Here is a 26,500-nt window from a genome sequence, read left to right on the forward strand (position 1 = left end):
CCCCACACCAACAAACAGACAGACAAACAGCCATACTGTTGTGGTCAAAATAATGCATAAAGCTCAGGAGAAGAGGAAAAAAAACTGTTTTGCTTAACCCAAGTTTGTCATTTTTGCCTTCCGGAGTGGATTATTGACCGACATTGTCACTGCTTTAAAAGCACAAATCAAACTCTGAAATGGACACAGGCTATTAAAAGACTCAATCCATTGATCCCATTCATCAATAATACTAGCTATCTCACATTGGCAAGTGTTGATATTGAGGAAAGTGTGTCATTGACCCAATAGATATCCAGAACACAACAAAGCAGAGTTTCAAGGAACTGGAAGTTCAGTTCGAAGCAGGAGTGAGACAGGGGGTTTAAAACTGTACACAAACACTCCGTGTGTCTGGCCTCCACAGCTCTTAAAGCCGCTACATGCTGGAGCAGTGAAAACGTTCTAAGTCACGTGAAGTCACAATTTTAAAAGGAATCCTAACGCCCTGGTGGTAGAAAATGGTAACACGCGAGCACACACACACACTGTAAGAAAATCTTTTAATTTACTTTCCCTCACCAAAATCATGACAATATAACAGTGCATGGATCAATCAACTGTTACATTTTCTCTAATCTTTACAAATGTATACTGAACAAAAATATAAACGTAACATGTAAAGTGTTGGTACCATGTTTCATGAGCTGAAATAAAAGATCCCAGAAATGTTCCATTCGTACAAAAAGCTTATTTTTCTCAAATTTTGTGCACAAATGTGTTTATATCCCCGTTAGGGAGCATTTGTCTTTTATCAAGATAATCCATCTACCTGACAGGTGTTGCATATCAAGAAGCTGATTAAACAGCATGATCATTACACAGGTGCACCTTAAAATGTGCAGTTTTGTGACCCAACACAATTCTACAGATGTTTCAAGTTTTGAGGGAGCGTGCAATTGGCATGCTGACTGCGGAAATGTCAACCAGAGCTGTTGCTAGAGAATTGAATGTTAATTTATCTGCCATAAGCCGCCTTCAACGTCTTTTTAGAGAATTTGGCAGTGCGTTCAACCGGCCTCACAACCGCAGACCACGTGTATGGCGTTGTGTGGGTGAGCGGTTTGCTGATGTCAACGTTGTGAACAGAATGCCCCATGGTGGCGGTGGGGTTATGGTATGGGCAGGCATAAGCTACAGACAATGAACACAATTGCATTTTATCGATGGCAATTTGAATGCACAGATATATCGTAACAAGATCCTGAGGCCCATTGTCATGCTGTTCATCCGCCGCCATCACCTCATGTTTTATGATAATTCACAGCCCCATGACGCAAGGATCTGTACACAATTCCTAGAAGCTGAAAATGTCCCAGTTCTTCCATGGACTGCATACTAACCAGACATGTCACCCACCCATTGAGCATGTTTGGGATGCTCTGGATCGATATGTACGACAGTGTGTTTCAGTTCCCGCCAGTATGCAGAAACTTTGCACTGCCATTGAAGAGGAGTGGGACAATTCCCAGTCATGTGAAATCCATAGATTAGGGCCTAATGAATTTAATTAAATCGACTGATTTCCTTATATGAATTGTAACTCACTCAAATCTTTGAATTTGTTGCATGTTGCATTTATATTTTTGTTCAGCGTACATACTGTCTAACATTTCAGTTAAAAACTATGAACGTTTTGGTGTTCAGAAATGCTCGGCTCACGTAATGCCGATTTAGTTGTAGAGTTGTAAATAGTGTGAACACAGTGTTAGCTACCAAGCTAGACCAAGGACTGCAAAACGGTGATTACATTCACAGTCATCTCCAAGGCAACATGCGTATCTTGTCTGACGTAAATTTGTATCTTTGTGATTGCAGGTGATTCAAGTGTGTGGCATTGATTGCTGACTTCAGGAAGCAGAGGGAACATGCCCCGATCCACATCAACGGGACTGCAGTAGAGTCAGCTGGTTTTAAGTTCCTCAGCGTCCACATCACTGTGGACTTGACGTGGACCAACACCACCACCACTCTTGTCAAGAGGAAGCAACAGAGTCGCTACTTCCTAAGGCGGCTGAAGAAATTCTGCATGAGACCTGGGTCCTCTCCAAATACTATCGCTGCACCATTGAGAGCGCCCTGACTGGTTGCATCACGGCCTGGTACGGGAATTGCTCTGTCCACAACCTTAAGGCCCTCCAGCAGGTGGTGAAGACGGCCCAGTACATCACTGGCACTGTGCTCCCACCCATCCAGGGCATCTACTCAAAGCGGTGCCGGAGGAAGGCGGTATCAGAGTGCACACACACACACACATATACATACATACATACCAAAGTCTTATTATGATTGGTAAATACTATAGACTATAAATTGTGCCTTCCTGTATTAAACTTATGCTAAAATGTTTCTTCTATTCTACTGAGCCATTAATGTTCGTATTCTTTATATTTTATTATTTCTTATTGTTGTTGCATTGAAGCGAAGGACCCTGCAAGTAAGCATTTCGCCGGGCGGTGTATCCCGTACATGCGACTAATAAAAGCTAGTGAATTTGTAAAAATAAAAATAAAAATCTCTGCCAATGAAAATAGTTTGTCGTCCAGTTCGTATCTGATGTGCTCCTCACAAAGATTCCTTGATGAGTGCAGAGAGCCTCTTGAAAGCCTGTGGAGAAAGAAAGAGAAGGTACATTTATTACTCATTTATTGCCTTCAAGTGTGTTTGTGTGTGTGTGGCTGCATTTACATGTGTGTGTGTTTCTTTACCTCGTCGATCTGTTCTGGTGTGGAGAGGGAGAAGGCCGCTCTGACATAAGGACACGGGTCTGAGCTGTTGATCATGAATACTCCTCCAGGGACAAGCAGCACCTACAGCAGGACAACAGAAAATGTTTAACCAACCAGCACCTACAACCAAATATGGACACTAAGACAAAAGGGGACAAAACTGTACTGCTGCGGTTGGTGGCTGTAGACCCTATGAGTTTCTGTCATAGTTAATTTGCTCACTCCCTCTCACACACACACACACACACACACACATCTTGAAGCTCTGAATTATGTATCATAAAACTGCTGCTTGTACAGTAGATTCTGTGTGCTGATATTAAATTAGCTATTACTTTTACCATTTCCCAGACCCACTATGTACATAACCAGCCTTCTATAATCTACTGCAATTGGCTTCAATTGTTTGGGGCAGTGTGAAGAAAATACCCAAATGTTAGATTTTAAAAAGCACCGATTGTGTTTCCTGTTCTTTCCACATAGAAGCAGACCAATCAGCGTGGATTTGGAGTGTTCTTATGTGGGCGGGGGAAACCGTGGGATTTTAAATCCATTTGCCTTCTTGGATAATGGCAGCTTCACATACTATCCAACATCCTATTTCTGACAAGCACTAGCCCGGGCCCTGAGTAAAAATCTCCTGCTGCTCATCCTGCATACATGAGTAGGACATTAACGCCAGACAACAAAACAGTAGGGTTACCTGTAGCCGAATTGTTGTTAAAGGAGAAGTTCACTTAATTTGAACCAAATCTCTATTTTCATTGTAAATGGCATGGTATAAAAGTGCCAATAAACACTTTTTTGGTGGATCTCACTTGCTTTCGAGAAACTTACCACACCAGTAATATACTTCCTTATGCTTGTTCTGCAGTTGTAGGGGCACAGAAAAACCTGAGCAAAAGCTCCAAAACCACACCGACACTCTCAGTATGCAGATCCTTCGCTGTTGTACACACGAAACTGTGTCGCGCCGAACTTCATCCGCAACGTTGTATTCCACATTGTGCGACTCGAGTGATACTTCTCGATGTTGCCCACAATCCTTTCCCGTGTGCTCTACATGGAGATGCAGCACGGCTGGATAGAGGAAACGCCTCAAATGGAATATAACGTCGCGAATAAAGTTCGGAATGATACAATTTCACGTGTACAACATCTAAAAGACCTGCATCACTATACTGAGAGCATCGCGGTTTCGAAAAGGAGGTATTTGAGTGATTTTGGAGCCTTTGTTCATGTTTTTCCTGTGCCCCTACAACTGCAGATAAAACGTAAGAAAGTATATTGCTGGTGTGGTAAGTTTCTCTAAAACAAGTGAGATCACAAAAAAAGTGTCTGGGCCCTTCTATAACATACCTAGCATCGAAAATAGAGGTTTGGTTCAAATAAAGTAAACTTCTTCTTTGAAGTATCGAAAATATAGAGATATTATAAAATGACAGGAACCTCCCAGAGATACAGGACTTCAATGTAAGTGGACTATTTTAAAAACACCAAACATAATCTCATTCAGTCAAACAGGTTGTATTAGTTTAGTCAGTGTATGTGTGAGCTGTGGTGGAGCCCAGAGAACAGGTGGGCCTGTAGGGTAGAGTATAGACTGTGTGTGTGTACCTACCTCCTTCTCCATAGCCTTCTCCATGATCAGCTTCTGGGTGTCTGCGACGCCCTTCACCTTGATCCACAGGAACATGCCTGCAGCTGGGGTGTGCCACTCTGCCACATCTACACACACACACACACACACACACACACACACACACACACACATAAGAGGGAAACAGAAGGGTTAGGTCTAGGTATTGTTTGGTGCAGGAGCAGGGATTTTCTTTCTTATTACCCCTTTGGCAAAGCACTACTTCCTCTGATGCTTTGTGATTTTAACAAGGCACTAGCACTGTGTGAGGTGCTGGCTTCATGAGTGTTTTTTTTATGTTAGGCTTCAACGGACACAACCATGCGAATGTGAGTGAAACACAAACCTTTGAGCCACTTGTCTGCAGAGGTGAGCATGGCATCTCTCTGTGTTCTGTAAAACTCAATCACTCTGAAAGAGATATACTGTAGAGTGCTGACCTGCTCATATTGTAATCAATACACCCCCCCCCCCCACCCCAAAATAATAATTGCACAACACATAACACAAACAACTCATATCTCTAGCTATATTGACACCATATATGCGTGTTGTTTATACAGCTGCCAGTGGTACGACCTTTGACCTACCCATCTACGTGGTTGAGGAAGCCTTCTTGACCCCAGCCATGCAGCAGCTGGGACACCATGAGCTGGAGAGGGAGAGATTGAGAGAAGGAGAGAAGGAGAAATGGAGAGAAGGTGGAGTAGTCAACACTGCATCTGTTGCATGTTCCAGTGCATTGTGTTGCAAATGGAAGTTAACTCTTTCTGAATTCCATATTGTCTAGAACATTCCATATGTTATATATACCTAATCCTAACTTCCTTCCGTATGCGTGGAAATAACCCACAGATGTTACGATAACATGATATTCGTCAACAAAGAGCAGGCAGCGAGTGGGCGTGACTGTCTCGTTCTGCCACCTCAAGAAAAGTGAATTAGTGTTGCATTAAAAGGAAAAATCCAGCATCATGTTGATGTGGCCGGTGACACTTTGCTTCTTGAAAGTCCAATTATCTTGAAAACTTGCCTGCTGACATGCAAAAAAACTATGTTGGGACTGCATCAACCATGGACTAATGAAACAACTATGTTGGGACTGCATCAACCATGGACTAATGAAACAACTATGTTGGGACTGCATCAACCATGGACTAATGAAAAAACTGTTGGGACTGCATCAACCATGGACTAATGAAACAACTATGTTGGGACTGCATCAACCATGGACTAATGAAACAACTATGTTGGGACTGCATCAACCATGGACTAATGAAACAACTATGTTGGGACTGCATCAACCATGGACTAATGAAACAACTATGTTGGGACTGCATCAACCATGGACTAATGAAAAAAATACCAAAATATTGTTTTTGAGTGGATTTTTTCATTAACCTCTGTGATGACACGGATTAAACCACTAACGCTCTCTGTCTACTCTCATCTCTATGGGAGAACACATACAATTATGCCACTAATCTATACTGAGAATGGTACAGTACATTCACAGAATTAAATAGAACACAATATAGTAATATCTCTCTCGATGGCTGCATTTGTCTTGTTGTTGCTATGGTAACTACTCACATTAAAAATGCTGCCAACTGTCTCTTCCGGCAAATTAACTTTAAAAAAAAAATACAAATAATAATCAAGGTCGTATTCACAAGCAACCAAATGGAAAGAAGGGAGGCCAAAACGTGGAGGGACTACCTGAAATGTTAACCACCTTGTTTTACCTTGGAATCTTTTTTTGTTTTCTGTTGGGAGAACGTGTTGCTACTTCGTGCACTACTGAAAACGCAGTTTCATGTTTTGCTGTGATTACAGTCACAGGAAAGAAGCCTCATATGGGATTTAAACAATGACTATAGAGACTAGGAAGCAAAGTAGAAAATGCAACCAAACATCACATGAAAGTAAATATGCCTGAACATATTTATTACTACGTACCATTCATTTTAAAGGGGATGGTACAGCAGTTTAATAAGACATGCATTCTATATTACTTATTTACATGTGTTTCAAAGTGAATGGTGGGGTAGTTTACTACTAGGTCTACTTTTAAAGGGGAAGGTGATGCAATTTTGAAGGGTGTGATGGGGTTAGAAGTAGAGGTTAATTAACCTGTGGGAAGGTGCTGGTATGCATTGTAGAAGCCTGGATATGTAGTACCACTCTGTCCACCAGCGGCTTGGGCCCAGTCACAAAGCCTATCCTCAGCCTGCAAAGATAGACACAGAGGGTCATACAGTGCCTTGCGAAAGTATTCGGCTCTCTTGAACTTTGCGACCTTTTGCCACATTTCAGGCTTCAAACATAAAGATATAAAACTGTATTTTTTTGTGAAGAATCAACAACAAGTGGGACACAATCATGAAGTGGAACGACATTTATTGCATATTTCAAACTTTTTTAACAAATCAAAAACTGAAAAATTGGGCGTGCAAAATTATTCAGCCCCTTTACTTTCAGTGCAGCAAACTCTCTCCAGAAGTTCAGTGAGGATCTCTGAATGATCCAATGTTGACCTAAATGACTAATGATGATAAATACAATCCACCTGTGTGTAATCAAGTCTCCGTATAAATGCACCTGCACTGTGATAGTCTCAGAGGTCCGTTAAAAGCGCAGAGGGCATCATGAAGAACAAGGAACAGACCAGGCAGGTCCGAGATACTGTTGTGAAGAAGTTTAAAGCCGGATTTGGATACAAAAAGATTTCCCAAGCTTTAAACATCCCAAGGAGCACTGTGCAAGCGATAATATTGAAATGGAAGGAGTATCAGACCACTGCAAATCTACCAAGACCTGGCCGTCCCTCTAAACTTTCAGCTCATACAAGGAGAAGACTGATCAGAGATGCAGCCAAGAGGCCCATGATCACTCTGGATGAACTGCAGAGATCTACAGCTGAGGTGGGAGACTCTGTCCATAGGACAACAATCAGTCGTATATTGCACAAATCTGGCCTTTATGGAAGAGTGGCAAGAAGAAAGCCATTTCTTAAAGATATCCATAAAAAGTGTTGTTTAAAGTTTGCCACAAGCCACCTGGGAGACACACCAAACATGTGGAAGAAGGTGCTCTGGTCAGATGAAACCAAAATTTAACTTTTTGGCAACAATGCAAAACGTTATGTTTGGCATAAAAGCAACACACCATCCCCACTGTCAAACATGGTGGTGGCAGCATCATGGTTTGGGCCTGCTTTTCTTCAGCAGGGACAGGGAAGATGGTTAAAATTGATGGGAAGATGGATGGAGTCAAATACAGGACCATTCTGGAAGAAAACCTGATGGAGTCTGCAAAAGACCTGAGACTGGGACGGAGATTTGTCTTCCAACAAGACAATGATCCAAAACATAAAGCAAAATCTACAATGGAATGGTTCAAAAATAAACATATCCAGGTGTTAGAATGGCCAAGTCAAAGTCCAGACCTGAATCCAATCGAGAATCTGTGGAAAGAACTGAAAACTGCTGTTCACAAATGCTCTCCATCCAACCTCACTGAGCTCGAGCTGTTTTGCAAGGAGGAATGGGAAAACATTTCAGTCTCTCGATGTGCAAAACTGATAGAGACATACCCCAAGCGACTTACAGCTGTAATCGCAGCAAAAGGTGGCGCTACAAAGTATTAACTTAAGGGGGCTGAATAATTTTGCACGCCCAATTTTTCAGTTTTTGATTTGTTAAAAAAGTTTGAAATATCCAAAAAATTTCGTTCCACTTCATGATTGTGTCCCACTTGTTGATTCTTCACAAAAAAATACAGTTTTATATCTTTATGTTTGAAGCCTGAAATGTGGCAAAAGGTCGCAAAGTTTAAGGGGGCCGAATACTTTCGCAAGGCACTGTACCTGCAGAGACACACACACACACACGGGAAAGGCAGACAGGGGCCGTTTCACTGGTGAAGGAACATCACAACAACAACGAGCAGTGTGTCCTCTGTCTTTCTAGGCACAGCAGTGCTGCATCCTGTGTGTGTATGTGTGTGTGTGTGTGTGTGTGTGTGTGTGGACCAGAGGTCCCCACAAGAATAGTAAACAAACATTTGACTAACTGGGGACTTTTTGTTACTCCCCACAAGGTCAAATGCTATTTCTAGGGGGTTTAGAGTTAAGGTTAGAATTACATTAGGGTTTAGAGTTAGGAGCTAGAATTAGTTTCAGGGTTAAGGTTAGGTTTTTGGGTTAAGGTGAGGGTAAGAGTATGCGTTAGGGTTAGGGGTTTGGGAAAATAGGATTTTGAAAGGGACTGAATTGTGTCCCCACAAGGTTGGCTGTACAACACTGTGTGTGTGTAATACCTACTGGGAATAGCACAAGGTAATTAAATTGTCCACATGAACTGGAAAAACAAGGACTCAATAACCCACTGAGTACACAGCTTCTGACAGTCTCTTAGTAAACAAATTCTGACAACCACATAGAGAGACAGGCTACAAAATCACACGAAATTAGCTGGTAATAGTGTAACAACAAACTGAACAGGTCTTTTTTTTTAACTATATTTTTTAAAGTCTTTGTATGTTTATTGGATATAGAGATAGAGAGGTGAAAGGTAGGTCAGAGACTGCTGAAAGAGTAGTGGGCCGGATTCGAACCCATGCTGGCAGTGGTACATCGTACATGTGCTCCAGAGACAGCGGCTTAGACTGCTAGACCACCCTAGGCTACTGAACAGGTCTCTCTTGGCAAAGAGAAGGTTCTCAATTAGACAAACCTGCATAAATGAAAAGGTAAATTAATACAGTGACTGTACTTCCTTCTTCCTCCCTGACCTCTGACCTTAAAACCCACATAGTTGCCTTGGTGATCTGACAGTCTGCCTCACCCTGACGACAGGATCTTTGAGAAGGAGTCTGTCCTGATGATTCTCCCGTCAACGTCCATGGAGAGAAACGTGGGAGCCCAAGGCTGCAGAGAGTTAGAGAAAGAAGCTTGAGCAGCCTGTTCTATTATATACAGTAGGGGTGATGCCAGTGCAATGTGTCCCAATAAAACATACAAAGTCATAATACATTAAACAATTAAACTAGTTTTACCTTGTCAAACTGTAGGAAGTAATAGGGGTCGTCCTCAATAATAAGGAGGTCATACTGCCTGGCAAGCTGTCAAAACGACAACAAAATCTTGATTCATTCTGTGAAGTAGACCTTTATGGAAATCAATATTTTACAGAGGCCTGAATTGAACTAGCACAATAATTTCAGAAAGAAACCCTCCCTTTCCCTTTGCTCCCATATCCATGAGTCAGTGACCTGACCAGGACCATGTCAAACTCTGGCCCTATTTGAAAAAGAATGTTAAGGAAATCATTAATAAGAACTAGAACAATGGATTCAGATTGGGTCCCTCCCAATTTCCTTCCCGAATGTCAGTTGGCCTGGTCCAGATCTGTTTGTGCTGTCTTGCTAACTCAGAGACAGCACAGCACAAACAAATCTGGGACAAGGCTATAGACACTATGTGTCATTGTGGCTGCAATATACACTATGGCTTTGTACTCTGCAGCCTGTATTCTATTCAAATTGGTTGCCTCCCTTTCCTTCCCTTCCCTTTCTATCCAATAGAACTCAAGATAATATTTTTCAATAGAAGCATCTCTAACATCAGATATGTACAGTGCGGTATCCCTCAGGGCAGTTGCCTTGGGCCGTTACTCTTCTCCATTTTTACATATGATTTGCCACTTGTCTTACAAGAAGCTAAAATGACTATTTATGCTGATGATTGCACATTAAACACATCAGCACTTACAGCCAGTGAGCTCACTCAGTCTCTCAGCAAGGAGTAACAGTCAGTGTCAGAATGGGTAAAAAACAATCAACTGTTCTTAAATACATCTAAAACCAAAAGCATTGTATTTGGTTCAAAGCATTCTCTTAGACCTTAACCTCAACTGGAGTTGTGCATAAAGGGTGTGACCATTGAACAAGTTGAAGAAGCTGAACTCCTAGGAGCAACATTGGATGGTCAGTTATCATGGTCAAGTCACATTGACAAAGTTGTTGTGAAGATGGGGAGAGGCATGTCTGTTATATAAACATGTTATGCGTTTTTGACAAAAAGATCAACTATACTAGTTGTTCAGGCTCTGATCTTGTCCCATCTTGATGCCTGTCCAGTAATCTGTTCAGGTGCAGAAAAGACACACCTAGCTAAGATGGAACTGGCTCAAAACCAAGCAGCACGCCTTGCCCTTAACTGCACACACAGAACTGGCATCAACAACATGCATCATAGTCTTTCCTGGCTGAGGAGAAATGGACTACTTCTCTTCTAGTCTTTTTAAGAAACATTTGTCTGTTGAAAATGCCTAACCACTTGTCTAATCTATTTGCATACACTTCAATCAGACATACATACCCCACCAGCCATACCACTGTGTGTTTCTTCACGGTAACCAATAAAAAAAAACAGATTTAATATGCCGCTCAGTTATGTATAGAACCATGTCATCATGGAATGCTCTGCCACCAGGCAACAACAAAAAAAAGCTGTAAAAAAATTATTGTATCAGAATGCCTCTCCTCTTTCTAAAGATCTAATTGAACTGTACATAGGAATATGAAGATGTACTGTAGATATGAATAATGTGTACATAGTATTGTTGTTGTCATCTCTTGGTGTCTTTCCAATATATAACTCCTATGTTTATTTTGAATGTAATATAATTTTGAATGTAATATAATATCTTATGTTGTTATTGTCTATATCTGTTCTGTACTTTGTCATGTATTTGTACGTTTTATGCGGACCCCAGGAAGAGTAGCTGCTGCATGTGCCGTAGCTAATGGGGATCTGTTTGAATACTTCCTTGAGGTTTCCATGAGGTAAGCACTGATCTAAAATAATTTGGAGAGGTGAGAGCAAGGTTAACAACCTGTTACTTTACCGATTCAACTAATTCAGATCTGAGACTACTTCAAGGAAAGTAGGAAGGAAGGATGCATTTCTGAACAATTTGAATAGGGCCTATGGGTCTGCAGACTCTACCGTACCTCGTAGATATCCCTCTTCCTCTGGGTGATCATGGAGGCCCCGGTGGGGTTTCCTCCATTGGGGATTGTGTAGAGGACCCTGGGTACGGTGCTGTGTGGCTTGTGGACATCTGCCGGGTCCCAGCGGGACAGCACCTCCTTCAGCCCATCGGGGATCATACCGTGCTGATCACTGGGCACATTGATCAGGTTACATCCCAATGGCTGGAGCTTGGGACGGAAAACACAGTGCGTGTGTGTGAGAGTAAATGTGAGAGTGAGTTTTTATAACTATTATTATTAACATTATGTTGTTGTTGTTGATATCATTATCCGTCACATTTTGATTTATCAACAGTGGCCTTGCCATTCGTGCTAATAACGCTTGTCTGAGTGAGTGAGTGCGCGACAGAGAGAGAAAGTGATTATGTGTGTGTGTGTGTGTGTGTGTATCTGTGGTTGTGAGTAGAGGTTCTTACTGCAGCGAGAGTTCCAGAATATGTGGGCGCGTCCAGGAGAACGTTATCTCCGGGATTTACAAGCATTTCAAACACCTGCCAAAAAAACACAGAGAAAAGTAGTAGAGGGGAGGGCAAGAATAGGACAGGCTCGCCGGATCATTAGTGGCCGTCACACCTAACTTACCTTCCTTGCACTTTTATTTTCTGCTTTATTAAGGTACCTTTAACTTACTGCGACTGTGATATGCGCTTGTCGGAGCGAGCCATTTTAAAATGAATACACCAACAGTAAGTCGTTCTTGATAAGCGTCTGCTATATGACTAAAATGGAAATGTAATACCTTGCAGAGACCCTCTTGGCTGCCTGTAGTAACACACATGTCCATCTGGCCCTTCTCAGCGCTGTTGGCTGTAGGAGGGTTGTGAAGGTACTTCTGAAGGGCCTTCATCCAAGTCAACAGCTCCGGGATTCTATATGTGGTAGACAGAGGCCTACATTTAAAAAACGTACCATTCATAGAGGTCGAATCCTAACTTTAGTTGAACTTTCAAACTGATGTCCATGTGAGACTAAGTGAACATATTGACTTCGGTGGAAATTCAGATTCGCCTCATCATGAATAACCTGCAGTGACAAGTCACCTTATCTTAACCCTACGTTATCTCACCTTAACCTCATCGTATTTCCTTGGAAAATTGTATTTTTTAAGCAAGAAATAGAGCTAATCATTAATAATAAAACTCGAATAGCAGCCAGGGTATGTCGTAATAAAATGTTCGGTTTTGACATCCCGGGAAACGTTAATTCTAGTGTGCATGATAGGGTGCTTTTTAGGATAGCAGCCTTGGCTTTATCGTCCTGTTCACTCTTATCAGAAGTGATTAAACCAACGCTGTGGAAAGCAAAGCAAAGCAGCGGTTGAGAGCACACGCACGCACACAGATTGAGAGCTCTACCGACCAATATGAGTCACTATTTACTATTTAGACTGTTGTAAAGGTAGATAAGAAGCTGTTAAGAGATAACCTTCTGCCACCGCCATTAACTAGCATAGGCGTGATGCTGTCCTAACCGTTTCAAGGAACAGCGTTGACCAGTTCGAACGCGTAATAAAACTTGTTTCAAACCATTCATGTCCGCAGGATTCTACAGGCTAAACTCCTGACCGTGCGTAGAGCTAGTCATGTACATTACTCCGTTGGTGTTGAAGCGCTTTCAAAGGCTATGTCCTTGTTGACTCTTTCCTATTGCGCTCTGAAGAAGCTTCCGCAGACTTTTGAAAGATTTCTGTGGGCTAAGAGATGCTACTTAACAATACACAACGAGTGTGTCCAAGATAGCACCGATTCCCTATAAAAGTAGCGCACTACACGGAGTGTACAAAACATCTTTCCATGACATAGCTTTCACCTGGTCTGTCTATGATCCCTTACTGATGTCACTTGTTAAATCGACTTCAAATCAGTGCAGATGAAGGGGAGGAGACAGGTTAAAGAAGGATTTGTAAGCCTTGAGCCACGGGTTGTGTATGTACGCCATTCAGAGGATAAATGGGCAAGACAAAATAGTTAAGTGCCTTTGAACAGTGTATGGTAGTAGCTGCCAGGCGCACTGGTTTGAGTGTGCAATGCTGCTGTGTTTTTCACGCGCAACAGTTTCCCGTGTGTATCAAGAATGGTCCATCATCCAAAGGACACCCAGCCAACTTGACACAACTGTGGGAAGCATTGGAGTCAATATGGGCCAGCATCGCTGTGGAACACTTTCAACACCTTGTAGAGTCCATGCCCTGAAGAATTAAAGCTATTCCGAGGGCAAAAGGGGGATCAACTCAATATTAGGAAGGTGTTCCTAAGGTTTTGTACACTCAGTGCATGTACAGTGCATTCGGAAAGTATTCAGACCCCTTGACCTTTTCCACATTTTGTTATGTTACAGCATTATTTTTAAATTAATTTGTAAAAAAATGGTTTCTTCATTAATCAATAAAACAGGGTTTTAGACATTTTTTTCTAATTTAAAAAAAAATAAATTAAAAAGCTACCTTATTTACATAAGCATTCAGACCCTCAGATGCATCCTGTTTCCATTGATCATCATTGAGCTGTTTCTACAACTTGAGTGGAGTCCACCTGTGGTACATTCAATTGATTGGACATGATTTGGAAAGGTGCACACCAGTCTATATAAGGTCCCACAGTCAGAGAAAAAACCAAGCCATGGGGTCAAAAGAATTATCCATAGTGCTCCAAAACAGGATTGTGTCGAGGCAGAGATCTTGGCCTCCATCATTCTTAAATGGAAGAAGTTTGGCACCACCAAGACTCTTCCTAGAGCTGGCCGGCCGGCCGACCAAACGGGGAAGAAGGGCCTTAGTCAGGGAGGTGACCAAAAACCCGATGGTCACTTTGACAGAGCTCCAGAGTTCCTCTGTGGAGATGGGAGAACCTTCCAGAAAGACAACCATCTCTGCAGCACTCTACCAATCACGCGTTTATAGTAGAGTGGCCAGACAGAAGCCACTCCTCAGTAAAAGGCACATGACAGCCGGTTTGGAGTTTGCCATAAGGCACCTAAAGACTCTCAAACCATGAGAAACAAGATTCTCTGGTCTGATGAAACAAAGATTGAACTCTTTGGCTTGAATGGCAAGCGTCACGTCTGAAGGAAACCTGGCACCATCCCTACGGTGAAGAATGGTGGTGGCAGCATCATGCTGTAGGGATGTTTTTCAGCTGCAGGGACTGGGAGACTAGTAAAGATCGAGGGAGATGAATGGAGCAAAGTACAGAGAAATCCTTGATGAAATCTTGCTCCAGAGCGCTCAGGACCTCAGCCTGGGGCGAAGGTTCACCTTCCAACAGAACAAAGACTAAGCACACAGCTAAGACAAGGAAGGAGTGGCTTCGGGACAAGTCTCTGAACGTCCTTGAGTGGCCCAGCCAGAGCCCGGAATTGAACCTGATCGAACATCTCTGGAGACCTGAAAATAGCTGTGCAGCAATGCTCCTCATTCAACCTGACAGAGAGGATCTGCAGAGATGAATGGGAGAAACTCCCCAAATACAGGTGTGTCAAGCTAGTAATGTCATACCCAAGAAGACTCGAGGCTGTAATCACTGCCAAAGGTGCTTCAACAAAGTACTGAGTAAAGGGTTTGAATACTTATGTAAATGTGATATTTCCGTTTTTATTTTTAGTACATTTGCAAAAATGTCAAAACTGTTTTTGCTTTATCGTTATGGGGTATTGTTTGTAGATTGATGAAGGGGAAAAACGATTTAATCCATTTTAGAATAAGGCTGTAATGTAACAAAATGTGGAAAAGGTCAAGGGGTCTTGAACTTTCCAGAATGCACTGTATATACAAAATAGGGTGCCATTTTGGGCAGACCCAATATCTTCTCAGTCACTGACTCACCCGCTGGAGGCAGAGTACTGCAGAGCCCTCTTCATCATGGTCTCGTCGAAGGTGATCATATCCCCGTTCTTCACCTGGAAGGAGCAGGAATGGAAGGGGAAGGTGTTGGGGTTGGGAGCCCCTGCGGCCAAGGAGATCATGGATGGGGGTGACCTTTGCTGGATGTCAGCTTTGGGATGGAGGGGGGTGAGACAGATAGGATACAAAGGTACCAATGAAATAAAAAATATCTGAAAACTGACAAAGAAAAAAAATACAAAAGAGAAATTCTACATGGCAAAATACAGAATATAGAAATACGGAAAAGAGCTCTACAACCATGACGACTTACTTAATATTCGGATAGGTGAGGGCTTCCGAGCTGCACTAACAGCTGTCAAAAACCGAGCGTAGTTCATGGCTCCTGTAAAATCACCTTCTAACAATCAGCACTGACAGAGCAAGCTTGCCTGTGGTGTGTCAACCGCACCTCCTGGGGAGGAGGTGTGCATGATGATGACACATGGATTCACTTGACTACTAAATACTAATGCAATGTTGATTGTTGGGTCAAGTTACAAAACATGAGTGTGATATCGTTGGCACTTACTATGCAGCCCCAAGGTCCACCAGAGGACGCTATTATTCCATACGTCGTTTGATTTAAAGACGTCAGGAATAATGGCGCCCTCTGCAAAACCTTTGGGCTAGCTACTATGTTGTTTTGCTTTTGCCGTATGGCAGCACTGAAGTGGATTATCGTGCACTAAAGGCGGAACAAATATAGGAACAAGTAGCAACATATGCACGGAGTTAGACTGAAATTCATTGCACCAAAATCTTAACACAGGAATAAACTTCAGAAGATCAACAACCGAGTAATATTTACAACCACGTTTGTTTCATAACTGACCTTGAATAATATTGTGCTTAATCGTAGTGGCCGCCGCTGGATAATGTATTTTTCCACTAGCAATAGTTCACACAAGTGACCGGTGTGTGGACTACATTACCCAGGTGTCAAAATAGTCTAATTTTGAGATTACTGTACAGTAATTGTGTAAATCAACTAACTACATAATTATAAACATGTATAATTGCCCCCATGTCCCCAATAATAAAATCGTAACAAACGATCTTAGACAATTTAGGAATGAATCGAATCAGTGGAACAGTCGAGTACTTTCATGACAGCAGCGTATCCGAATCCACATTCATAGTCGTATTCGAAGCTGCAAGGAAAAGTCTACGTTGCTGCTAGCGTAACTACCTAGCTAGCTGTTAGTTTTGATTTCATTGTCTTGTGTATTTTCAAATGACTCTGCATTACTGTCATGTTTATACAAACAACGGGGAAATGCGTTGAGGGAAAGCAGCTTCATCCTTACCTTGATTCGTGAGCAACTAGCGTTCATTTATCTAAAAGGCAGCCAGCTAACTCTAGTTAATTATTACAGCTAACGCTAGCCAGCTAAGTTAGCTAACTTTAGTCAGTTGTATTTTGTCAAGCGACAACACATGTTGGGCTTGCAAATGCTTCATCAAAGTAGACTATTTGCTACTTATCACGCTATCAAAGCACATGACAACTCTTGAGTAGGTTTGGTCGTCCCGTGATCGCATTGAGTAGCTAGATAGTTACAGTAAACATTTGGTTTACCTAGCGAACAGTTGCTGACGACTCTTCCGTAGATTGCTGACGACTCTTCCGTAGATCGAGCAAGGCCAACTTGGTAGGATGTAGACTGGCAGAACCTGTTTTCTGGTTTCAATGGGGAAAAGGAAAGACATGATCCACCCAAGGTTTATTTTAGGTGAGTTGTTTGTTTACTGTTAATGTTATGCGCCCATGTCTCAAGCATGGTTTTGAATTGGAACATTTTACACCATCATATTGACTACCAGACATATAACATATTATGAAGTGTCCAGAAGCCACTAACGTTAGCCATTCTTCTGAGACATACATGGCAACATAATGATAATGATAATACATGTCATTTAGCAGACACTTTTATCCAAAGCGGCTAACAGTCAGCCATGCATGCAGGTTGGGACGGCAGGTAGCCTAGTTGCTGGATCGAATCCCCGAGCTGACAAGGTCTAAATCTGTCGTTCTGCCCTTAAACAAGGCAGTTCACTGTACTCCGGTAGGCCGTGATTCTAAATAAGAATTTGTTCTTAACTCACTTGCCTAGTTAAATAAATAAATTGCGGGAACCAAGCGCTACCAACTGAGCCCATAACAACACTATACACTACCAAATAGGCCTGACTTTGTTTATATATATCTTGTCTACATCTCTATTTGTTGTCTGTACTACACCTGTCCATCACCTGTACAGGTGATGGAGGCCACGTGGGCTTACAAAGCCTGCATAGGAGGAAACACAAAAAACACAAGAAGAAGCATCACCGCGACAACGGACACAGCTCCTACTCCGAGGCCCTGGAGTCAGACTCCGGGATTGTGTTCAAGCCCCCCACACAGCTCAGACTCAAGATCAAACTGGGAGGCCAAACGCTTGGGACAAAAAGGTGAGACCTCGCTGCCATTTTAATAGTCTCACTTGAGACTCTTTTTTTTTTTGCACAACAATTTAAGTCAATAAGTAATTGTTTTAGTTAAAGTATGATATAATATTTGGACTCGAAGTGACAAATCCGAATTGCCCACTTCGTGCAAATCCGCATGAATGCGTTGTCTTTTCCTTTGATATGACATACAAATTATTTTCAGCCTACGTTTTATTTCAGGGCTGGGTTTTATTTGAATGATACCACCCATTAGCATGGCATTGTTTATTAATCAGAAACAGCTGCAAAGTTCTTCCTCTTCATGACTGAAATCAGCCTTGTCTCTTTAGCCATGGAGCAAACAACCATATTTGTACATTTGTTTTTTTCACCACCACTTTTTACATCTTAGCAGAAAAGTAACATAATCCATTGGATAATTAGTCAATTTTAAATGTTTTGTTAGTCTGGATTTAAAAACCGATACCTGACAATTTTATAAATGGTATAATTGCGTTATATGATAGAATTCTGCAAACCCTCTCCCCCCATTGCCGCAAGATGAATGACTTTGACCACTGAAGTGTATCTTCGTCACACGCTCCACTGCGTTAGCTAGAAACCACAAGTGTCTATCCAGATCATGAAAAGGCACCCGCGAAAGAAATTCAAGGGACTTATAGTTTACTTGTCATTTGCGGCATGCATGAGCAAAGTCATTGTAGCCTATCATTTCACTTCCTTATGAGAACCATGAGCACAGGCTGACTTGGTGTGCTGTACCGCATCCAAAGCCTGCCAGCAGCCTACCAAAAGTTGCACCGTGTCCATTACAATGTAACAAAAAAAATATTATAATAATTGTTGATATTCAATCTTTCAATAGTTATCCATATTACCAGAGTTTCGTCTTGCTCTAACATTTTTTAATTTTTTTATTTGACCCTTATTTTTTTATCAGGTAAGTTGACTGAGAACACATTCTCATTTACAGCAACAACCTGGGGAATAGTTACATGGAAGAAGCGGGGGGATGAATGAGCCAATTGGAAGCTGGGGATGATTATGTGGCCGTGATGGTACGAGGGCCAAATTGGGAATTTATCCAGGATACTGGGGTTAAAACCTCTACTCTTACGATAAGTGCCACGATTTTTAGTGACCACAGAGAGTTAAGACACCTGTTTAACATACCAACCCGAAAGATGGCACCCTACACAAGGCAATATCCTCCATTTTTCTATGGGAGTTTCGCAGCTGCAATAAAGGGAAGATGCCAAAATTTTGGAGATAACAATAGAGATTGGCAGCATCTAATGGGGATCCATAATAAATACAAATAGGCCAGTGGTTTCCATCTGTGGTGAAGTTTTCCCTAAATCCAGCTGGCTAATCTTTTGAATACGGTGGAGTTAAAACAAAATTTAAACAGCAACAACATTAGCTAGCTAGATTAGGTTAGCAAGATAGCTAGCTACACTGACAGTTGTCAGTGTCCTAATTGTTGATGTATATATATCAACTCCACATGGAAATTCCCAATTCGTGACTATGTACAGTACAGTACCGCCATTCTTCGGAGGTGAAACCTAAACGTGCATTTCTTCTGTATGACAGGAAATGACGTCAAAATAGTGGCAGCAACTTCATCTGGGGGGGGTCCCTTTAAACGTATGGTTTGTTGTTCTCTCTCTCCTTCTTTTCTCATGAACCAGTGTGCCAACGTTCACTGTGGTCCCTGGTGTAGCCCATTCCCAGTGTCCTCTGATGATCGTGGACGACGATGACGACTCTGATGATGATAAACCTTCTGAGGGTGTTCCACTTGAGCAGTACCGGGCCTGGCTTGGTGAGTTACACTCATCATATCCACTCATGTTCAATATAGAAGTAATGATGTGCTTAATGTGATTTATTTACTATATATACACTCCATATACAGTGCATTCTGTATAAACTGAAATTACATTTGCGTAAGTATTCAGACCCTTAACTCAGAAGCTTTGGCAGTGATTACAGCCTCGAGTCTTCTTGGGTATAACGCTACAAGCTTGGCACACCTATATTTGAGGAGTTTCTCCCATTCTTCTCTGCAGATCCTCTCATGCTCTCAGGTTGGACGGGGAACGTCGCTACACAGCTATTTTCAGGTCTCTCCAGAGATGTTCAATCGGGTTCAAGTCCAGGCTCTGGCTGGGCCACTCAAGGAGACTTGTCCTGAAGCCACTCCTGCGCTGTCTTGGCTGTGTGCTTAGGGTTGTTGTCCTGTTGGAAAGTGAACCTTCGCCCCAGTCGGAGGTCCTGAGTGCTCTGGGGCAGGTTTTTATCAAGAATCTCTGTACTTTGCTCTGTTCAGCTTTTCCTCGATCCTGACTAGTCTCCCAGTCCCTGCCGCTGAAAAACATCCCCACAGCATGATGCTGCCACCACCATGCTTCACCGTAGAGATGGTGCCAGGTTTCCTCCAGACGTGATGTTTGGCATTCAGGCCAAAGAGTTCAATCTTGGTTTCATCAGACCAGAGAATCTTGTTTCTCATGGTCTGAGAGTCTTTAGTTGCCTTTTGGCAAACTCCAAGCCGGCTGTCATGTTCCTTTTACTAAGGAGTGGCTTCTGTCCGGCCACTCTACCATAAAGGCCTGCTTAGTGGAGTGCTGCAGAGACGGTTGACCTTCTGGAAGGTTCTCCCATATCCACAGAGGAACTGTGGAGCTCTGTCAGAGTGACAATTGGGTTCTTGGTCACCTCCCTGACCAAGGCCCTTCTCCCCCGATTGCTCAGTTTTGCCGGGCGGCCAGCTCTAGGAAGTCTTGGTGACTCCAATTTTTTTACATTTCACAATGACGGAGACCACTGTGAAACTTTCAACTCTAGAAATGGTTTAATACCCTTCCCCAAATATATACCTAGTTTGAGAAATAGACGCCTCACAAGTCCTCAACTGGGAGCTTCATTAAATAGTACCCGCAAAACACCAGTATCAACGTCAACAGTGAAGAGGCGACTCTGGGATGCTGGCCTTCTAGGCAGAGTTGCAAAGAAAAAGCAATATCTCAGACTGGCCAATAAAAGATTAAGATGGGCAAAAGAACATAGACACTGGACAGAGGAACTCTGCCTAGAAGACCAGAATCCCGGAGTCGCCTCTTCACTGTTGGCGTTGAGACTGGTCTTTTGCGGGTAGTATTTAATGAAGCTACCAGTTGAGGTCTGTTTCTCAAACTAGACACTCTAATGTACTTGTCCTCTTGCTCAGTTGTGCACCGGGGCCTCCCACTCCTCTTTCTACTTTGGTTAGAGCCAGTTTGCTCTGTTCTGTGAATGGAGTAGTTCACAGCATTGTACAAGATCTTCAATTTCTTGGCAGTTTCTCGCATGGAATAGCCTTAATTTCTCAGACCAAGAATAGACTGACTAGTTTCAGAAGAAAGTTATTTGTTTCTGGCCATTTTGAGCCTGTAATCGAACCCACAAATACTTAAGCTCCAGATACTCAACTAGTCTAAAGAAGGCCAGTTTTATTGCTTCTTTAATTAGAACAACAGTCTTCAGCTTTTCTAACATAATTGCAAAAGGGGTTTCTAATGATCAATTAGCCTTTTAAACTGATAAACTTGGATTAGCTAACACAACGTGCCATTGGAACACAGGAGTGATGGTTGCTGATTTTTTTCTATAAAAAATATGCCATTTCCAGCTACAATAGTAATTTACAACATTAACAATGTCTATACTGTATTTCTGAACAAATTATGTTATTTTAATGGACAAAATATGTGCTTTTCTTAGTGACCCCAAACTTATGAACGGCAGTGTATGTATTCACAACCCTTTGTTATGATACTCCAAATTGAGCTCAGGTGCATCCAATTTCCTCTGATCTGTATTTATTTGCATACATTTCTAAAAAACATGTTTTCACTTTGTCATTATGGGGTATTGTGTGTAGATGGGTGGGAAACAAATCAATTTTGAATTTAGGCTTTATCGCAACAAAATGTGGAATAAGTCAAGGGGTATGAATACTTTCTGAAGGCACTGAATAAATAAGTTCACTGCACAAGGCAAATGTTTAATGTAATTTCAGTGAGCCTGTTTCTGTCTTTGCCAAACATCAAGTGTTTGAATGAAATGGCATGCTAATCCCTATATAGTGCACTACTTTTGACCCTGGTAGTGCACTATATACAGAATAGTGTGCCATTTTGGATCATAGCCTTGTCTTTTTAATATCATAACCATGCACTTGTTTTCTTTCTGTTCCCTGCCTCTAGATGAGGACAGTAACCTGGACCCGTCTCCTCTGCCAGACATGGACTCAGACTCCCTGGGTAAGCCGGTGGACGAGGAGGAGAAGTGGCTGGACGCCCTGGAGAAAGGAGAGCTGGACGACAACGGAGAGTTGAAGAAGGAGATCGATGAGTCCCTGCTCACAGCCAGACAGGTAATGTAACAAGAGAGCAGGCCCCAGACCAGTCTGTCATATCAAAGTAGGGATGACTTTCACTTGACCACGTGGCTTGATTCAGGGAATTTTGCCAGGTCACAATATGATCTGAGAAACGGGAAAATTCCAGCCAAAAACGTTATTTTGGTATTTGTTTCATTAGTCCATTGTTGATATAGTCCCTAAATGTTTTGCATGGCAGCAATCACGTTAAGATATTTCTGTATTTTGAAAGTTATGTATCTTGACTTGATTGCTGACATGCAAAACATTTAGGGACTATATCAACAATGGACTAATGAAACAAATATCCAAAGTTTTTGTGTGGTGTTTTCCTTTAAAAATTTTAAAGATTAAAAGATTACAGAAAACCTTGAAATATTTATGTAAAGCTTTAGGTCTACATCCTACTGACCCTGAATGGTTGTGTGTGCGTCTGCCTTACAGAAAGCCCTCCTGCACAAGCAACAGAACCAGCCTCTCCTGGAGCTGCCCATGGGCTACAAGGAGAAGGAGATGACCACCGAGATGATGCAGAAGAGAGAGGAGTGTGCCCGCAAGAGGCGCCTGCAGGCGGCCAAGAAGGCAGAGGAGGACAAGAACCAGACCATTGAGAGGCTCACCAAGACCTCCAAGGCCAAGATCAAGAGTATGAGGGAGCGTAAGTCCAAGCAGGCCCAGTGTCCCATGGTCCGCTACTATGACTCAGCCCAGGGAATGGAGATTTCGTTCCCAACAGGGGTGCTTGCCCCGACCCCTGCTTCCCTGTGCCCCCCTCCCCTGGCACCGGTAGGCTGCGGGATAAACGGGTGCAGTAATCTGAAGAGGTACTCGTGCTCCAAGACTGGGATCCCTCTCTGTAGTCTGGACTGCTACAAGAAGAATCTGGTCCTTGTTGTGGAGAGTGCTGCTTGAATTTGACCGTTTTCAAATGTTTTGGTTTGCTGGCAGTTTAGACTCTTGGGCTAAATGGACAATGTGTCATTTTTTTTGTATTTTGAGAGATTATGAAAAGGCTTTTTTTTTTTTCTCTCTCTTTGTGTGATGTATACTATCAAAAGAGTTCCAACCAATGCATCAGTCAGTCAATTTAGTCCTGATACTAGGATGACATAAGGTAGGCTACAGCCACACCAGGCCCTATCAAACAGCAAGCATTTATTTCTAGATCCTTAGTTTGTGGAAGTCCACATAATGTAGATTGAATAAGACTTTAAGAAGGCAAGCTTATTTTTGTAACAGCAGGACAGAAATAACAGCGCTGTTTGCCTGATGATCATGAAGGACTTTCATTTGTATAAATATATGAATGGTTTCGTATTAATTTTGGCAAGCATAACAGCAGTAACATGTTTGATAAATTGAGAAAATGACCCAGAGGAAACCAAAATATGTTTTTCTTTTAATTGTCACAAATGTGCATTTGTATCACAAATTATTACATTTCCATACAAAATACTGTACATCTTAAATAAAATATCATAACACTTATCTTCCTCCAAAACAGCCACATGAATAGAACTCTACCTAAGGCAGTGTTGCCATGCCAATGTGGAAAGGATAGCAGGCAAGAACAGTCATATTATTTGGTCAGTGCTGTTTGGGATCCTTGGGACGTTCTGAACCTTAACCCTTACCGTTTTACATTTCACCCGCAATGGCGTGACGTAAGAGTTGGTATGTCCCAAGAATGCTGTTTAGACTTTTCCCATATTATTTGGTCTGGCACACTTTAGCTAACAGGAATGTCAGAACCACGGAACTAGAATGAGACTTGCTATGGCCAGAACAGCAGAACAACGCTTTCCCTGCAAACTCACATCTACCCTTTAAAAAAATAAAATCCAGCATGTTTTCTGAGGTATTATTACTCAGTTTTTAGTTAATCTATTCATTACATAGGGAGCCATTTTGGACACAACATAGCATCTGATAAACCCAGGGTATATTTTTATTTTTTAATTAACTAGGCAAGTCAGTTAAGAACAAATTCTTATTTACAATGACAGCCTACCAGGGGAACAGTGGGTTAACTGCCTTGTTTAGGGGCAGAACGACAGATTTTTACCTTGTCAGCTCGGGGATTCAATCCAGCAACCTTTCGGTTACTGGCCCAACGCTCTAACCACTAGGCTACCTGCCGCCCTCAAAACCTGTTTAGTAGGCAAGCGTAGTGGGATGTTACAGATAGAAATGCCATGAATAGAGCTGACGCGCTTCCTTTTACCTCATGTTTGTTCCACAAAACATATTTCTATCTGGATGCAGTCCTGGAGCTGATCCAAGGCTAACAGAGAACAACCTTGGTCTGTGAGGTTTCCTGTTACCTGCCATCAGGTGATCAAGGCACAAGAGGGAGTCTTAGATCCCAGAATATCTCTGACCGACTGCAAGCAGGCGTTGACGTCAACTGTGAAACCTTTAAGACCAAGGTTGTGTTCATTAGGGAAAACCGTAGCAAAATATTTTGTGATAGAAAATGTGAACAAGCATTTTCTTATTGGAGTTTATGTACTCCCCCGTCTGTCTGTTTTCTTCCGTTTGGTGCCTAATGAACAGGGTTGTGCACTGGGGTTGTCTGTCTGCCGATAGGTAGTAGTGTTACCAGAGTTCATAAGAGACTGTTGGCAGACGGCTCGTCACAAGGCCAGGCCGAAAGACAGGCGGAAGGCCATCTCCACGGGAACCTCTGCCACAGAGTCATGGAAACACACGTAGAATTCCTGAGGGACGGGTTCGAGAAGCATCCGGCTGGAACACAGAGGGAAATGGCAGTGTGTTTCAAGCTGGAGTATAGGCAGGACGTATAAAAAAAACTAAATCAAAACAAAAAGCACTAGATGTCCAGAGAGTAGACAATACCGCAGCAGCACCTTGATAAATGGACATCTCTATGCCCAATATATCTATGTCTGAAATTCACTGTAAGCCAGAGCCCAACTGTTACATGTTGGTCTGCTATTCTCAGCCTCTCACTCAAAGTTAACTGGTTTACTTCACATTTCTTAACATTACCACCCAGACAGACCTCTCTCTCACCGAGGGCACACACACACACACCTCTGAAACGCAGAAGCACGTCCAAAAGCAACAGTCGAGACATCCCAAAGTGCCATCAGTCATTACTACAAGGACAGCCACCATCCCTACCCTACATTCAACCCCCCCCCCCCCCCCCCAAAGAAAACACAATATAGAATTCATAACACTGACCCTATATAGCAACAGAGGCAAGATAAATATCATTCTTAGGACACTCAATCATGTACAGTGGCGCTCCCACTATGTAAGGCAAGCACAGACATAGTTGACTTGGTTGTCTCTCAAATGGCAACCTACTCTCCTTAGTACATTGACCAGAGCACTAAATAATGCACTATATAGAGAATAGTGTGCCATTTGAGATTCACACTGAAACACGGTGTCCTCTGACGTACCCTAATCCCCATATAAGCGCACTACTTTTATCCAGAGTTCTAAATAGTGCACTACAAAAGGAACAGGGTAGCATTTAGTATTTTGTTCTGTCACGTACCCTATAACCCAGTAGGTCATGGTGGGGGCTGGCTTCCTCTGGTCGGTCCAGTTCTCAGGTTTACACTGGAACAGAACTCCGTGTTCCTTCACTGGGCCCAGCCCATGGGTCCCCTGGGGTCTGTCTGTACCTGGCCTGCCCTACTCACACAAAGAGAGGTCTAAGAGATTAAACATAAACACACACCACCTTTTTTATTACAACATAGACATTCTTACATGCAGTGTGTTTGCAGTAGCGAACCATCACATGTTGGTCCCATGTTTCATGGGCGGAAATAAAATTAATAAAGCCGCAAACAAACATGGTATCTTTCTTAAAGTAAGGCAGCTCCAAAATGAAGGTGTTTCAGCCTAGCTCTGTGTTTTCTGTGGTGGAGGGGTAGCCAGCAAAAATACAGAGTGTAGGCGTTGGTAATCTTACCTAATTGCGCCGAGATTTGCTCAGCGTTCTGTCTGCTTATATGCCACCGTTATTTATCCTACGGTTTTGACTTGGTGTACAGGGAGAATACTGAACGAACAGCCCATGTTCTAAATTCTGTAGCTGTACATTTCACACGTACTGAACAAATAGTTATATCGACTATGTCCATCTTAGCTCGCTCATTAATCCTGAAGAGTCTATTGACGCACCCATGTGTAAGTAACAAAATTCAAAAATCTGTCAGTTTAAGCTGGAGATGTCATTTTTTTGTGTGTGGGCTGCGTCTCTATCCACCGCATCCACGTATGCA

General features: G+C 42.4%; 3 protein-coding genes across 9 annotated transcripts in view; 1 reads left to right on the top strand and 2 right to left on the bottom strand.

The window, feature by feature from the left end:
• Positions 1-525: 525 nt before the first annotated feature.
• Positions 526-17,021, bottom strand: aadat (aminoadipate aminotransferase). Of its 6 annotated transcripts, none has more exons than XM_021577835.3 (14): positions 16,926-17,021; positions 15,618-15,758; positions 15,287-15,455; positions 12,206-12,335; positions 11,883-11,957; positions 11,425-11,634; positions 9,466-9,531; positions 9,255-9,337; positions 6,541-6,637; positions 4,998-5,059; positions 4,754-4,818; positions 4,390-4,496; positions 2,748-2,849; positions 526-2,646 (listed from the first exon to the last, which is right to left on the bottom strand). In XM_021577835.3, exons 2-14 carry the CDS (start codon positions 15,682-15,684, stop codon positions 2,605-2,607), a joined length of 1,275 nt encoding a protein of 424 aa, XP_021433510.1. In that variant the 5' UTR covers positions 15,685-15,758; positions 16,926-17,021; the 3' UTR covers positions 526-2,604. The 6 variants fall into 6 exon arrangements, with proteins under 6 accessions (XP_021433510.1, XP_021433512.1, XP_021433508.1 ...); XM_021577837.3 differs by having other exon boundaries at positions 15,618-15,689; positions 16,926-17,008; XM_021577833.3 differs by having other exon boundaries at positions 16,654-16,969.
• On the top strand, positions 15,915-23,720 carry ino80b (INO80 complex subunit B). The gene is made up of 5 exons (XM_021577841.3): positions 15,915-17,079; positions 17,611-17,803; positions 19,498-19,631; positions 22,057-22,226; positions 22,677-23,720. The coding sequence occupies exons 1-5, from the start codon at positions 17,037-17,039 to the stop codon at positions 23,142-23,144; spliced, it is 1,008 nt and encodes a 335-aa protein (XP_021433516.1). The 5' UTR covers positions 15,915-17,036; the 3' UTR covers positions 23,145-23,720.
• The window catches only part of LOC110500454 (protein inturned), a 31,749-nt gene continuing 28,868 nt past the window's right edge, over positions 23,620-26,500 (bottom strand). For both annotated transcript variants that reach the window (XR_016490299.1, XM_036957869.2), the window contains exons 16-17: positions 25,765-25,904; positions 23,620-24,980 (exon numbers count right to left, since the gene is read on the bottom strand). Coding sequence is in view for 1 of the 2 variants with exons in the window: in XM_036957869.2 (XP_036813764.2) it covers positions 24,869-24,980; positions 25,765-25,904 (252 nt within the window). In the remaining variant the exon portion in view is untranslated. The remainder of the gene's footprint in view (positions 24,981-25,764; positions 25,905-26,500) is intronic.

This window comes from Oncorhynchus mykiss, chromosome 21 (genome assembly GCF_057628025.1).
Source record: "Oncorhynchus mykiss isolate SJ-2025 chromosome 21, ASM5762802v1, whole genome shotgun sequence".
NCBI classification, from domain to species: domain Eukaryota; kingdom Metazoa; phylum Chordata; class Actinopteri; order Salmoniformes; family Salmonidae; genus Oncorhynchus; species Oncorhynchus mykiss.

Bases quoted from the DNA above. Each gene is read 5' to 3' on its own strand.
- aadat (XM_021577835.3), bottom strand. From the start codon at position 15,684: ATGAACTACGCTCGGTTTTTGACAGCTGTTAGTGCAGCTCGGAAGCCC. The intron at 9,532-11,424 runs GTACGGTAGAGT...TCGTTTTGACAG, and splicing joins GGAAGAGGGATATCTACGAG to CTTGCCAGGCAGTATGACCT. The intron at 4,819-4,997 runs GTAGGTCAAAGG...TATCTCTTTCAG, and splicing joins TTCCTCAACCACGTAGATGG to AGTGATTGAGTTTTACAGAA.
- ino80b (XM_021577841.3), top strand. From the start codon at position 17,037: ATGGGGAAAAGGAAAGACATGATCCACCCAAGGTTTATTTTAG. The intron at 19,632-22,056 runs GTGAGTTACACT...CCCTGCCTCTAG, and splicing joins GCAGTACCGGGCCTGGCTTG to ATGAGGACAGTAACCTGGAC. The intron at 22,227-22,676 runs GTAATGTAACAA...TCTGCCTTACAG, and splicing joins CCCTGCTCACAGCCAGACAG to AAAGCCCTCCTGCACAAGCA.